The sequence below is a fragment of the Bubalus bubalis genome, chromosome 1 (assembly GCF_019923935.1).
Source record: "Bubalus bubalis isolate 160015118507 breed Murrah chromosome 1, NDDB_SH_1, whole genome shotgun sequence".
NCBI classification, from domain to species: Eukaryota; Metazoa; Chordata; class Mammalia; order Artiodactyla; family Bovidae; genus Bubalus; species Bubalus bubalis.
The window spans coordinates 198,218,221-198,232,945 of NC_059157.1; the positions used below are offsets into that span (position 1 = coordinate 198,218,221).

At 53.0% G+C, this 14,725-nt stretch overlaps 1 protein-coding gene across 2 annotated transcripts in view; it reads right to left on the reverse strand.

Annotated features, from left to right (window-relative positions):
* Positions 1-14,725, reverse strand: part of RFTN1 (raftlin, lipid raft linker 1) — a 210,585-nt gene that overhangs the window by 77,360 nt on the left and 118,500 nt on the right. For both annotated transcript variants that reach the window (XM_025294215.3, XM_025294213.3), the window contains exon 4: positions 14,143-14,251. In XM_025294215.3, the coding sequence (XP_025150000.3) occupies positions 14,143-14,251 (109 nt within the window). The remainder of the gene's footprint in view (positions 1-14,142; positions 14,252-14,725) is intronic.

A 14,725-nucleotide genomic window follows, 5' to 3' on the forward strand; every position in this document is an offset into this window, starting at 1 on the left:
TTGCTCCTTGGAAGGAAAGTTATGATCAACCTAGACAGCATATTGAAAAGCAGAAACATTACTTTGCCAACAAAGGTTGGTCTAGTCAAGGCTATGGTTTTTCCAGTGGTCATGTGTGGATGTGAGAGTTGGACTATAAAGAAAGCTGAGCGCTGAAGAATTGATGCTTTTGAACTGTGCTGTTGGAGAAGACTCTTGAGAGTCCCTTGGACTGCAAGGAGATCCAACCAGTCCATTCTAAAGGAAATCAGTGCTGAGTGTTCATTGGAAGGACTGATGTTGAAGCTGAAACTTCAATACTTTGGCCACCTGATGTGAAGAACTGACTCACTGGAAAAGACCCTGATGTTGGGAAAGGTTGAAGGTGGGAGGAGAAGGGGACAACAGAGGATGAGATGGTTGGATGGCATCACCGACTCAATGGACATGAGTTTGGATAAACTCCGGGAGTTGGTGATGGACAGGGAGGCCTGGTGTGCTGCAGTCCATGGAGTTGCAAAGAGTCGGACACAACTAAGTGACTGAACTGAAATGAACTGAACATCAAGAGTCTAGGTGGAAAGACTTGTTTTGGTGGAAGCAAGAAAATACAATCAGGTACCCAACTCTTGGGGGCTTAGGACAGTTCTGTGCAGAGGAGACAGTTAGTATTAGGAGCCACTGTAAAAAGAGAGGAGACCGCCCCTGCCGCCTGCTGACCACCTGTGACCATCCATGCTCTTCAAGTGTTCCATGAGCTCCTTTTGACTTGGAACACTTTCGCCAGCATGCACCAAGATATAAAGAGGCATTTGGAGAAAGAGAAGCAAGGGTAAAGTTCTTAAATGACCTTTGAGAAATATCCAGTTCAGCTAAGTACTGCGGACCTTGTCAGAGACTTGACTCTTCCTGAGGAGCTTCAGGACCCTCAGGAGGGCTTACACCAGGCCCGTTTCCCAAACATTCTGGACTGAAGAACCTCTTTTTCCAATGGATGCTGCAGGAGGAGCATGCGTCAAGAAGCGATGGCTCAGCAGGAAGTTGCTCAGATCTTCAGTGTTTTTGGTCCCCGCCCCCCGCCCCAGCCCAGAGGAACATGGTTGTCTGTTGTAAGCATGGTTCAGAGGCAGTGGAAGCCCAGACCTGGTGGTCATCCCAACCTGTCTATCGCAGACTCTCTCTGGGACCTATTTCGGCAGTTATGGGAGCCAGGCCTCACCTGCAGGAGCCCCTGGGCTGGCCTCCCGCCCACCTAACACCTGGCCTCAGGTAAAGTCACAGGAGCCCTGGCACCTCCACGTTCCCACTGACAAGTTGGGATGGAGGAGAAGCAGCCATCGCAAGGGGCCCAAAGCGACACGGGAGGGTGGAGGGCCCCCTGGGAGGCCAGCCTTATGTCCAGGCCTCACTTTTCTCTGGAACAAAGCGTTCTCGGGCACAGATCTGGTCACCTCGCTCCGGCTGACTTCCCATTTCCCCTCCAGCCTCTGTGTGCTCCACTGGCCTCTAGAAGAGTCTCTGACTCCTTGGATTTGGTGATTCCCCTGCAGAGACCACAAAGGCGCGCAGGCCTGAAGGCTGAGCACAGAGGCCGCCGCGGGCCACCCTGTTCTCTGCACATCTAAACGCCATTTTTAGAAATCACAAGCTGATTTTTTCTTCTGATTGAGTGATAAGGTCTGCTATCATTTTCTTTCATGTGCAATGTGCTCTGAAGGATAAAAAATTACATAAAATTTCAATGCCTTTTTTATGTGGTCAAGGTCTAACCCTCAATCAGATATTAAAATTCAGTTGTTGAAAACATTACATGAAGAAGAACAATGAAGGAAACTCAGCAAGCCTTTGGAAAGAAAGAGCGAGCCCCTTAAATTTAAAAGTGAAACAAATAAAAAATCTCAGAACCATCCTGGGGATAACACAGGAACTCACAGGAGTTCTTCCGAGTAAAGGGCCTGTGGTGTTTAATGACAACTCAAAGACATTTGGATCAGGCCTTGTAAAGTAGGTATCAGGAGAGCAAAGGCTACCAAAATCAGCTTCTGTGAGAAACAGATGGCTATTTCTGCCTTTCGGCCTCAGAGGCACCAAGTAGGCAGTCTGCTGACTCACCCTGGCCTCCATCACCCACACTCCCCAGCTTCCCTAGGACCTCTCCAGCACTCACTTTCTGCCTCCTTTCTCTGCACAGCAGCGGATGCTGGAATTCTTCAGGGCTCAGGTGGAAGTCCTCCTCCTTCACCCCCTTCCTCCTCCCTAAGTGATCTCATCATGACCACAGCATCACTCGCCATTTGCCAGACGGTGTCTCCAGCCCAGACCCCTGCCTTGAGCTCCTGGACCACAGAAACCACGGCCTGTCGCCCAGACTTTCTAATCTCAGCACAGGCCCCCCATTTCTTCAGCAGCACAAGCTAAACCAGCCTGTCCACTCCCGACCACGCCGTCATCCAACCGTAAGCAGCCCGGGTGATCCCCCTGGCTCCGCAGTCCTTCAATCCATCCACATCTCTACCCTGATGCTGTTGCGACTGTAAGCTAAGCTACAACCTAACCACCTACACAGACACATTCCAGCAGGGTCCTCACCAAGCCCACCCTGGCCCCCAATCCAGTCTCCACCTCGCAACCATTCTGATCTTTTCGAAAGGTAAAGTGAAAGTGAAGGTCGCTTAGTCGTGTCCAACTCTTTGCCACCCCATGGACTATACAATCCATGGAATTCTCCAGGCCAGATTACTGCCTTTCCCTTCTCCAGGGGGATCTTCCCAACCCAGGGATCGAACCCAGGTCTCCCGCATTGCAGGAAGATTCTTTTCCAGCTCAGCCACAAGTGTCCAAAACGCAAATTAAACATAAGTTTGGTATTGTGCTTCAGCTCCTCCTTTAAGCCCCCAGTGGCTCTGCCCTGTGTTTGGGAAAAAGCCCCCAATCCCGAGCCTGGCCTGCGGGTCCCACTCACCTGAGTCCTAATGCCCCAGCCACACCTCCAAGCTCCGCAGTCCAGTCACGGTGGCCTCCTTCATGCTCCGCTAAGCAGTCACGCCCCCTTGGCCGCACCCCAAGCTCTTCCAGTGCTCACGGTGTCTGGGTGTCTGCTGTGCTCACCCCTTCACCCCTCGGAGCTCAGGGCAAACATGCTGCTTGGCGCACAGCCCCTCCTCCCACCCACCCGTGCCAGGCTCTACTCCCGGGCACGACCCTCTGCGATGTGACCCCTATCATGTGACGATCCGCTCCCCGCCACGCTGTAAGCCTCCTGTGACCAGGACTGGCTCACAAAAGCCTCCCCGGACACCACTTCAAAGGTCTGGTCACAGAAACAGGAAGGAACCCCAGGTCTCGGAACAGAGCAAAAATGAAGCGCAGGAGTTGGTCTCATGCCGGGGGGAGGGATCAAGACAAGCGGCCCTTCTTACTGACCTCCTGCTGTTCAGAATAGCGAGCTCTCAGGCCAGTGAATACAGCAGGAGAGGAACTTCACAAGCAAACAGGCCTCCAGGCTCCTGCAATACTCCCTCCACCGTGAGCCTCCCAGCCTGGGACGCCCTCCCACCAACCCCCCAGCCTCAAGAGGTAGGGTGTCCAGTGCCCTGTGTGCAGCTCAGCCCTCCTCCGACCTTCCTTCCCTTTATCGCCTCTGACTTCACCAACTTTTCTCTACCAGTACCTTCCAGCTTTTACAGATGCTCAAACCGCCTATTAAAAACAACCTAACAAGAATGTCTTAGACCTGGACCCTATCTTAATCACTCTTTCTCTCTTTCTAAAGTTACTCTTTTTGGTGGTGTGCTTAGTCGCTCAGTTGTGTCTGACTCTTTGCAACCCCGTGGACTGTAGCCTTCCAGGCCCCTCTGTCCATGGGATCCTCCAGGCAAGTATACTGGAGTGGGTTGCCATGCCCTCCTCCAGTGGATCTTCCTGACTCAGGGATTGAACCTAGGTCTCCCACATTGCAGGTAGATTCTTTACCATCTGAGCCACCAGGGAAGCCCCCTTTTTGGTGGTGGTGGGGAGGGAGTGTTATTTTATTTTTATGTATTTATTTTTTGGCCACACCCCTCAGGAAGTGGGATCCTTGCTCCCTGACTAGGGATTGAACCTGCACCCCCTGCATTGGAAGTGAAGCGTCTTAACCACTGGACCGCCAGGGAGGTCCTCTAAACTTACTCATAAACCCACGGCAGAGGGGCCTCTGCGAGCTACACACTTAAAACTGCTCCTGTACGATTTATGAGTGGCATCCTGTGGCCGAAGCCCGTGGGCCAGCCCCCAGAATGAGTTCCAACGGGACCCCTGTCCTGCTGCTGCCGTGCCCCCGATCTCTTCCCTTTCTGCCCTGCTTCTGTTAGAAGTTCTTCTCCCTCCTTCTCTGGCTCCTCCCTGGAGCTCTCCCCTCTTTACTCTGCAGAGACGAGTGAACTCGCACAGCACAACTGTCTGCTACCAGCCTGGGACGAGACGCGAACAGGAAACAAGAGGGAGCATCAAGACTCTTCTCCAGCTCATCGCCGCCGCCGCCGCTGCGCGTCACCGCGTCTCACAGAGGTGCTGCTCCTCAACAGACTGGAAAAAACTGAACACAAAGAAAACCCAGCCCTCCACCACAGGGGACCTGAGCCATCCTGGGCTAGGATCCTGTAGTTCTCTGAGGACCTACCTCCTCACATGGAGAAACCAAGAGACTCCCCGATCAGAAAACCAAAAGCCTCACCCACGTCTCTAAAACAAAGCCAACCCACCATCCAGCCATGCCGCAGGAAACCTCAGGAGATCCTGGCTGTCTCTTCCACGAGGCAGCCGTGCACTGAGGTGGCATGGTGCCTGCCCATGGGAGGTGGGCACGTGCCCCCCAGGATGACCCCCCCAAACCACTTCCCTGCCGACTCACCTGCCCTCTGTCGACCACATCCCTGTTTGCCGCCTTTTCCCTAGCTCCAGCTGCCTTCTGGAACATTCCCACAAGGGTCCCTGGCTCCCAGGCCCCTCAGTGACCACACGCCCATCGCCAACCTCATTGCCTCTTGTCCCGAACGGCTCCTCGGGGCCGCGTGGTCCTCATCCTCATGGAAGACCTCCCCGACACCTCACCAGTCACCAAGCGTCACGTTGGCCTCCACCCCTTCTACAACAGAGTCTCAATGACACAGCTCTGCTTCCCGCTTCCCGTTTGTTCAATCGCTCGACAAATATGCACTGATTTATGGAGACAAAACGGCGAACAGGACACCCCAGCCCCAGCCCCTTCTCCACCCTGGCCAGCCTCCCTCCACGCCGAGGGCACCCTCGAGGCTAGAACCACACACCCCTGTCGTCCTGCCAAGGCAGCCTGCGAAAAACATCATGATTCCCTAGGTTTCACAGCAGGTGGGGGAACAGTGATGAAACGGAAGCTTTTCAATATAATTTCCCTTTCACTCTGGGTCAGCATCTTGAAAACGAGACCCCGCGCAGCACTTGGAGAAATGAAGCCTGGAATACTCAACAACCAGTCACAAGAAACGGTGAGTCACTTAGATACCACGGGCGGAGTTTCATGGTCAAACCGCAGAGATCTGAAGCGTCTGTCGACTTCTCTAGAACAAGACGGAAGCAGCACGACAGCCAAAGGACAACGCATGCAGTTTAATCCAGGCCCCCAGTTTCTGACCCCGAGGTGCCCCCCTCTTCCTGGTATCTGACCCGAGGTGCCCCCCGCTCCCTGGTGTCTGACCCAAGGTGCCCCCCTGCCAGGGTCCAGCCCCAGCTGATCCAGGGTATTCGAAGCGGGGACGGCATCGGCGAGGATCAGGATACAATAGCTTCAATTAGATATTAATTAGAGATGTAAAGAGTAATAGAATGAGGATATTTCAGTAGGAAAATTCAGTGGAGAAAAGAGGCTGAGTAGCTTGGTTTACGCGGGAGACCAATAAAATTTCAAGACAAGAAGTTTGCACCACTTACGTAGGCCGCAGGCGTCCTTCCATTCTCCCTAAGGAGAGGAGACACTGAGGCCTCCCCGGTCGGATCTTAGAAGCCCAGGCATAATTAGCAAGTATGGCGGGTTCCGCGCTCCAGATGGAGACTCAGCCAGAATTTGAGAGAGAGAGCGACATGGGGAGACCAAGTTTCGGTGAACAAGGCCCGCACTTTATTTTCCAAAGTAGTTTTTATACCTTAAGTTGTGCATAGAGGATAATGGGGGAAGGGGTGGAGTCATGCAAGGACAGCAGTTCCTGGTTCTAATCGAAGCCAGGCTTTCAAACTTATCATATGCAAAAGTTCAGGTGATTGACATCATCTTCTGGCCCGGAGGCCTGTTAACATTTTAAGAAACTTCTTTTTCTCTAAAGGTGATTATTCCAAAGTCAGGCACCAGCCTCCAAAAAAGCACTGGACAAAGCTGCATTCCTATAGGGCAAAGGTGAGATGGGCTCAATCAAGAAAAGAATTAACTCAAGGGTCCAACGTTACAAACATTGAGGCTACTACTTACATTTCTATACACCCATTATATCAATCAGTACACTGCCAAGGACACAGTAGGTAAGGAGTATGGAGACTTAGCAGCAAACATTGGCCCAATAAGTGAAAAACCCTTCACCAATACAATTTCTAATCAATCTTTTAACTACTCAAAGGAATCTGTGTTTAGACAGTTAGAACACCTCCTGCCTCTCACAGTTGGGAGGCTCTGAACAATCACATGTGGCCGGAAAAACCTATTCGGGCAGGCTAGAGGATTTCCAAAGGAGTTTGTAGGTTAAACACTGTCACACTCAGGAATTATTAACTGGAGCTGTAAGCTAACTCTTTTTTCAGAGGGAGGTAGTGGGGGACAGCCCCCGTAAAGTCAGAGGTGTAGGTGAAAGCACAAAGCAGAAAGTAGGCAGACTCTGGTTTGGGGGGTAGATGCTCGAGAATTTCCAGGGGGACTCCTGAGGCTCGATCCCGCCTTTGCGTATGCCGAGCCTCCTTCCTCATGACCTTTGTCATGGGCGGAGTTCCTCAGGCTGGCTCCCGGCAGTGATAGAATTCTAGTTGAGTTATTCCAGATCCTGAAAGATGATGCTGTGGAAAGTGCTGCACTCAATATGCAATATGCTATATGCACTCAATATGCAATATGCCGGCTCCCGGCACCCCCCACTCCCTGGTATCTGACCTAAGGTGCCCCCCACTCCCTGGTATCTGACCCCGAGGTGCCCCCACTCCCTGGTATCTGACCTGAGGTGCCCCCCACTCCCTGGTATCTGACCCCGAGGTGCCCCCACTCCCTGGTATCTGACCCCGAGGTGCCCCCACTCCCTGGTATCTGACCTGAGGTGCCCCCCACTCCCTGGTATCTGATCTGAGGTGCCCCCACTCCCTCGTATCTGACCTGAGGTGCCCCCCACCCCGGTATCTGACCCCAAGGTGCCCCCACTCCCTGGTATCTGAACTGAGGTGCCCCCCACCCCAGTATCTGACCCTAAGGTGCCCCCCACTCCCTGGTATCTGACCTGAGGTGCCCCCACTCCCTGGTATCTGACCCCGAGGTGCCCCCACTCCTTGGTATCTAACCTGAGGTGCCCCCCCTCTCTGGTATCTGACCTGAGGTGCCTCCCACTCCCTGGTATCTGACCTGAGGTGCCCCCACTCCCTGGTATCTAACCTGAGGTGCCCCCACTCCCTGGTGTCTGACCTGAGGTGCCCCCCACTCCCTGGTATCTGACCTGAGGTGCCCCCCTCTCTGGTATCTGACCCCGAGTTACCCCCACTCCCTGGTGTCTGACCTGAGGTGCCCCCCACTCCCTGGTGTCTGACCTGAGGTGCCCCTCTCCCTGGTGTCTGACCTGAGGTGCCCCCCACTCCCTGGTATCTGACCTGAGGTGCCCCCCACCCCGGTATCTGACCCCGAGGTGCCCCCACCCCCTGGTATCTAATCTGAGGTGCCCCCACTCCCTGGTTTCTGACCTCATGTTGCACCCCCCAGTACCCGGCAGGGGCCCGCCTCCCTTCCTCCCGTGTCGACGTTCTAAAGGCTCCGTGGTCCAGTGAGAGCCAACACCCTGTTCTAAGGATCGATCACTAGATCCTGCAGCTTCATTGTAAACGGAGTGAATCTGGGAAAGAGAGGCTGAACCTAGGCCTGGGGGTGAGGCCCTGACATCCAGAGGGACCAGGGCGGGGGTGAGACTTTCTCCCCCAGGGAGAAAGTCAGAGCCCCAGCCTCCCCTGAGGAGACACCCTCAAGTTGCTCCAAAGTCTTTCCCCACGTACCAGACACAGAGACACCCAGCTGCCTCCAAGTCCACCCACCTTGGGGCTCAGACAGCATCCTCTGGGGCCCCGAGGGCTCCCCAGGGGCGGCAGCAGGGCTCGGGGCGGCCCCGGTACCAGAGTCCCAACCCACTCCTCCTTTTCGGGGTAACTCCGAGCAAACCGTGCTTTAGTTTATTCACCCATAATATGGGGACAGGCCTTCAGAAGGGTGAGAGGGGGGCTGAGAGCATAGTGCTTGTCACAGCCCCTCAGCAGAGGGTCTGCATCTGGGGGCTTCCCTCTGCAAAGTCAAGTCTCAGGTAAAACTCAATCAACCTACAGACGCATAGGCAGACGCCAGCAGCATGGAACACAGAGACCGTCTCATCTCTTCCCCCCTTATTCCTGCCCCAAGGGAGTCCCTGCTCCTGGGCCCGAGGCTCCAGGCCACTTCCTGCACCTTCAGAGTAAGGACCCCCCTCCCCGCCCCACTCCCCACTGAGCGGTGAGCAGGGTCCCTTCCCCGTAACCAGAAGAACCGCACACAGAACAGGCTTCTTCCATCCCCTGTCCATCCTACACTTCAGCCAGGCCGGTCGCGGCCCATTTTCAGCCTCGAGCCTTCCTGCCACACCTCCGTCTACACCCGCAACAGCACTGTCCACCTGGCCGCTCCCCTCTGCGAGCATCCCTCACTCACCGCTCAAAGCCGTCATTCCCCAGCCCCCAGGCCGCCGGCTGGAGCCCCACATCCCCTCCCACCACGGAAGGGCAGCTGGGCTCATCACTCTGCAGTCCCAGCCTGAGACGAAGCCCCCGCCCTCTCGAGCTCCATCTATAAAGGAGGCATGCCTGCCAGTGTGGCCCCTGGGACGCAAATACCGTGCAACCCAAGCTAGAAACTGTGCACGATTCTGCAACGTTTCAAGTGCTTTCCAAACACCCAGGCATGTTCCCAGGAAGCTCCGAAGAACGTAAAGCCCTCTGAAGATGAACGCGTAGGCGCCTCATTCTACATCACCCCACCTGCTCTACAGTCTTCGGGGAACTCAAGGACAGGGCATCCCTGAAGGGTCCCGCAGACCCGCCCGCCACACAGAACAGGCTCCAGGAGGACTTGGCCAGCTGAATCCTTGTTTCACAGCAAGGAGCAAGCGCTGACGCTCTCCCAGCTCCGCAGCTCCTTGGTTCTAGGGTTTGGAAAACACATTTTCTCCAAGTCTGCCCATAAATCTGCATCTTAAATGTTCTGCAGTCCATAATAAATAATTCACATCCGGGGCCGGCTGCATGGGGCACAGTGGGATACGAGGGGAAAAACACAACGCAGGAGCCCAGATTTAATTCGATCAGAGTGCCCAGAACACCACTGGGCCACACGGAAAGGAAAAGCATCGTCTCTACACCCACTTGCTTCACCCCCTGTGCAAAATCGTGATGAGGCGGGGCTGTGAATCCTGGCACCTTCAGCTCATTTTACATGACACAGGTACAAATGGCTTTATTTTCCCTAATTGTGGAAAATAATGAGATGTCCTTCACCTCCCTCTATCTATGTCCTCTATCCAAAGATGCTGCTCATTTACAACATTTGGCAGAAAAAAAAAAAAATACTGAGGCATTGTTCTTAAGGAAAAAATTCGAGTAGCTTTGAGTTTAATTCTGTGCAGAGGAGATGAGCTTCTCCTGTACGATGGCACGGCGACAAAATGAGTTAATTACCGTCTCATAGCAAGATGGATCTACTTGTCATAAGAACAGGAGCCATTATTTCACACAAAATAATGACCCAGATAAAAAGGAACGGCTGTAGGCAGTAGCCGCCAGAGACACAGCTTCATCTTGGCCTGAGTGAATGGCAATTAACAAGTGTCTTCACCATGCGTGTGTGTGTGTAGGGACCAAGCCATTCATCAAATATTTACGGAAAATACACAATTCTTTTTTACTATCTTTCTTCCCGGGGAACTCCTGTGGCCGTCCTCCCGTGTGATGACAGACCAGTTGTACGCCCATGTGAAATCCTGCCATCGGATGAACAGCTGCTGGCCCCGCAGAGAGCCCCCACGGCCTCTCCCTGCTGCACCAGAGGCGGTGTTTTCCCCAGAAATCACATCCAACAACACGAAACAGGAGCAGAGGGAGGGGCCCAGTCCCATCGTCTTGTCCTGCTCCTCCTGGTGGTCATGGTCACAGGCCTGAAAACCAGAGCCGCACCTGCTACTGAGAGCAAGACGGGCCAGATCCTCCCGGGGGAGCCCCCAGCCACAGACGGGGCAGGCTCACACGGCGAGGCCACCTCCACACCTGGGCAATCCAGGGTGGGCTGGGGGCTTCCCCCACTCTGCTGACCGCGACCCCAAACTGCGTCTCCGTCGAGATACAGGGTGAGAGACCCCGGGACAAGCTGGAGACCGGTTACAGGCCAGAAACCACATGCTTCCCGCGTGCAGGACTGTCCAGCCTGCCCGAACCCGGGCGTGTTTATGGTGAGGCAGGGGCATGATGGCACGGTGGGCTTCAGAAGTGTATCATTTGCAAAATGTTAAAAACAGAAGGCTATGGAGATGGTCACACGAAGTGAAGTCAGCCAGACAGACAGAAAGACAAACATCATACGATGTCACTATACGTGGAATCTACAAAAAGATACAGACGAACTCATCTCCAACACAGAAACAGACCCTCAGATACAGAAAACAAACTTTGGCTACCAAAGGGGAAAGGGGGGGAGACGGGGAGGGATAAATTAGGACTTTGGGATTAACATACACAGGTTACTATATATAAAATACATAAACAATAAAGCTCTACTGTATAGCACAGGGAACTATATTGAATATTTTGTAATAACCTATAAAGTTAAAGAATCTGAAAAATAATATATACATACATATACATGTGTCTCGGAGAAGGCAATGGCACCCCACTCCAGTACTCTTGCCTGGAAAATCCCATGGACGGAGGAGCCTGGTGGGCTGCAGTCCATGGGGTCACTAAGAGTCGGACTCGACTGAGCAACTTCACTTTCACTTTTTCACTTTCATGCATTGGAGAAGGAAATGGCAACCCACTCCAGTGTTCTTGCCTGGAGAATTCCAGGGGCAGCAGAGCCAGGTGGGCTGACATCTATGGGGTCACACAAAGTCGGACACGACTGAAGCGACTTAGCAGCAGCAGCAGTATACATGTGTCTATATATGTATAACTGAATCACTGCGCCGTATACCTGAAACTAACATGATATGGCAAATCAACTATATTTCATTAAAAAAATTAAAAAATTTAAATGCTAATAAAAGAATTCTTATACAAACACAAAAGGAGCAGGAGTCAATGACTGATGTAACCAAATACTGAACAAACCAGGAGATACTCTTCCCCACACACAGTCAGTCACGGGGGAAAGAATGGTGGAACGAAAGTAAAAATCCACGAGTAGCTGACGTCTTTTGGGGCATATCAATCGTAACTCTGAGGTTCTATCCTGTTGGACAGACGCCCACCTGCAGGAACTGCAGACACATAGCATCTGGGCGTCCGCCCACCAGGATGCTCAGGACCTGTATGGCTACGAGGCAGAGGGTCCGTCCTGCAAGGGTCTGGTTGGGTTAAGACAGAAGTGCCAAATCACGCGTTTTTAAAAGAGCCTGTTGGATGGTACGGCCAGAATCTATGCCCCATCGTACCAACTTGCCCTCAAATATTCTAAGCATCTGAATCCTCATTACAAAACCATTTCCACAACCGTTCTTCCCCAGGACTCAGATCATGGGGAAATCCCACCTCTAGAAGTTCCCCGCCAAGCTTATGAGGACAGGTCATTCACAGCAAATCCAAAGGAGGTGGCTCTATTAACACGGACATCTCCCAGAGTGTCGAAAGCACCCGTGTTCTCAGGCTTACGCACGTGTGAACAAAAACCGCTTTTCCTCCCATTTCTTAAGTAATGATCTGAATTCTAAGCAGAGCAGAAGGAATCTTCCACTGTCCGAGTAAAATTACCCAAATGTCTGACCAAAGAGGTCACCTGATTCCTGGGCTGCAGGTCTTGGCTCCCACCACATCTGAGTGATGATTCCCTGGGTGCTTGTAGAGCCTGAACACTCAACAAGGTTGAAGGGAGGGAGGCAGGGAGTGACCCCCCTCTCCCCCCAGTAAAAAACCCAGAGTTACGGGCTGTGTAAAGGAACCACCCACTCTTCTGCAGAACTCTCCATGACTCCTGCTGCCTTCACAGCTGAGTCCTAGCCTGTCCTCCCACCTCTTACTGCCCCTTTCTTGCAGGAGGCCCTGATCTTCCTTTCATCCTGCTCTGTCCCTCACACGAGCTGCTCGAGTTGCTGGGAGGGCTCCCGCCCCCCGCCCCCCGCCCCGGCCCTCTGCAGCCCCATCAGACCTCATCCTGCCGTCTCGGCCTGACGCACTGCCCTGACCCCATGCCACTCTAGGTCTCCACCGCTTCCCTCCTGCCCAGGTTCATCACTTGTGTTCAGAAGAGATTCCCCCGTTGTGAGGACGTGAGGGCAGAAACCATGACAATCTTGTTCTCTGCATCCCAGCACACCGTACCATTTTTGGCCCAATGCTGACCACCTAAGGTATTTACTAATAAACTCACTTGTTGACTGATTCACTAATTCACCAATCAACTGGCAAACAGATGGGGAAACAAGGGAAACAATGACAGACTTTTTTCTAGGGCTCCAAAATCACTGCAGATGGTGACTGCAGCCATGAAGTTAAAAGATACTTGCTCCTAGACAGCATATCACAAAGGAGACACGTTACTTTGCTGACAAAGATCCGTCTAGTCAAAGATATGGTTTTTCCAGTAATCATGTACGGATGTGAGACCATCAAGAAGGCTGAGCGCCGAAGAACTGATGCTTTTGATTGAACTGTGGTGTTGGAGAAGACTCTTGCGAGTCCCTTGGAGTACAAGGAGATCAAACCAGTCCATCCTAAAGGAGATCAGTCCTGCGTGTTCATTGGAAGGACTGATGCCAAAGCTGAAACTCCAATACTGTGGCCACATGATGCAAAGAACTGACTCATTGGAAAAAACCCTGATGCTGGGAAAGACTGAAGGCAGGAGGAGAAGGGGACGACAGAGGATGAGATGGTTGGATGGCATCACCGACTCAATGGACATGAATTTGAGTGAACTCCAGGAGATAGTGAAGGACATGGAGGCCTGGCGTGCTGCAGTCCATGGGGTCGCAGATCAGACATGACTGAGTGACTGAACAACAACAATTGACTGGTTGTATCTCAAACATATCCTAATCACCTCAACAGGATGGGGAACTGCCAATTATCTTGGAAGACTGGGTAGGGAGGAGAAGGTGAGGATTAAGCAGTGAACTTTACCCCAGTCTGGGCAAGGACATTCCTCCCACCATAAATGTCAGCATACTGAAACTGAGTGCACCCTGCAATTAAGCAGGAAACCTCATACAGCCCAAACAGCAGTTCAAAACCAGACACATTTGTGGGCAGGAAATGAACCCCCTGCAACGAGGCAATTTTCCCCAGGATGATCGTATGCCAGTGGTCGCTGGACAGTGGCACACTCCTGCTTGCTCTAGGAACGGAAGGAGGCTCGTGGCAGTGAAGACCCACAGGGTGAGTGGGAGCTGGGAGCTGGGGGCTCACACCGCCTTGAGGATTTGAAGGGCTTCCTGGCCGTGGGGCCAGCAGGCCTGCCAGCTATTAACGCCACTCCCGCCCTAAAAAGACAGGGTCTGGCTTCCTGGGACAGGGGGAAGCCACCTTGCTCCAGGGTCAGGGGCGGCCTGAGTGGGAAAGGGCGGCCCCCGGGAGGCCTCCCGAAGCCCCAGGTTAGAGCAGGCCTGTGGAGCGCGGCCCACCCGCAGTCCCCTCGGGCGAACGCCCAGCCAACCCATCCCACGGCCCATCGACTGCAGCTCTGACCTTCTTAATGAACTCGGGGAGGACTTTCTGGTCCGTCAGGTGGCCTAGGGAAGAACAGCAATCTAACTCCAAGATGTAGCCTTCATTGTGAAGATCAGCGTTCTGAGATCTGAAAAGAGAAATACATACACACATCAAGATTTTGCACTATATATATATAATTTTTTTTTAAAATCACTGGGGCGTTTAATGAAATCCTAACTTATTCCCTTAAACAAATCACCCAAAAGGCAGTTTTGAAACAATAATTGATGGCAAACAACTCAAATAATATAGAGGGAGAGGGATCTACATCACGGAAAGACCCCTACGACGTACCATCAAGGAAAACGCGTCATTATGGAATGACGGGTTCAGTACAATATGGCTTGTCTGTTACACAAGCGCACACACGCTCACACGCACTCCAGTCATGTTGATTTCCTGTTGGTGGCTTCCACCCGCAGGGCACAGAAACAGAGCTACTAAGACGCAGGGCAAACCAACAACCGCCAACAGCAGCGAGCCCTGGGGGATGCGGACGGCCCAGGTGGGAGCCGGGTGTGGACGCCCCTGATGACCCAAAGGGACTCTGCTGGATCGC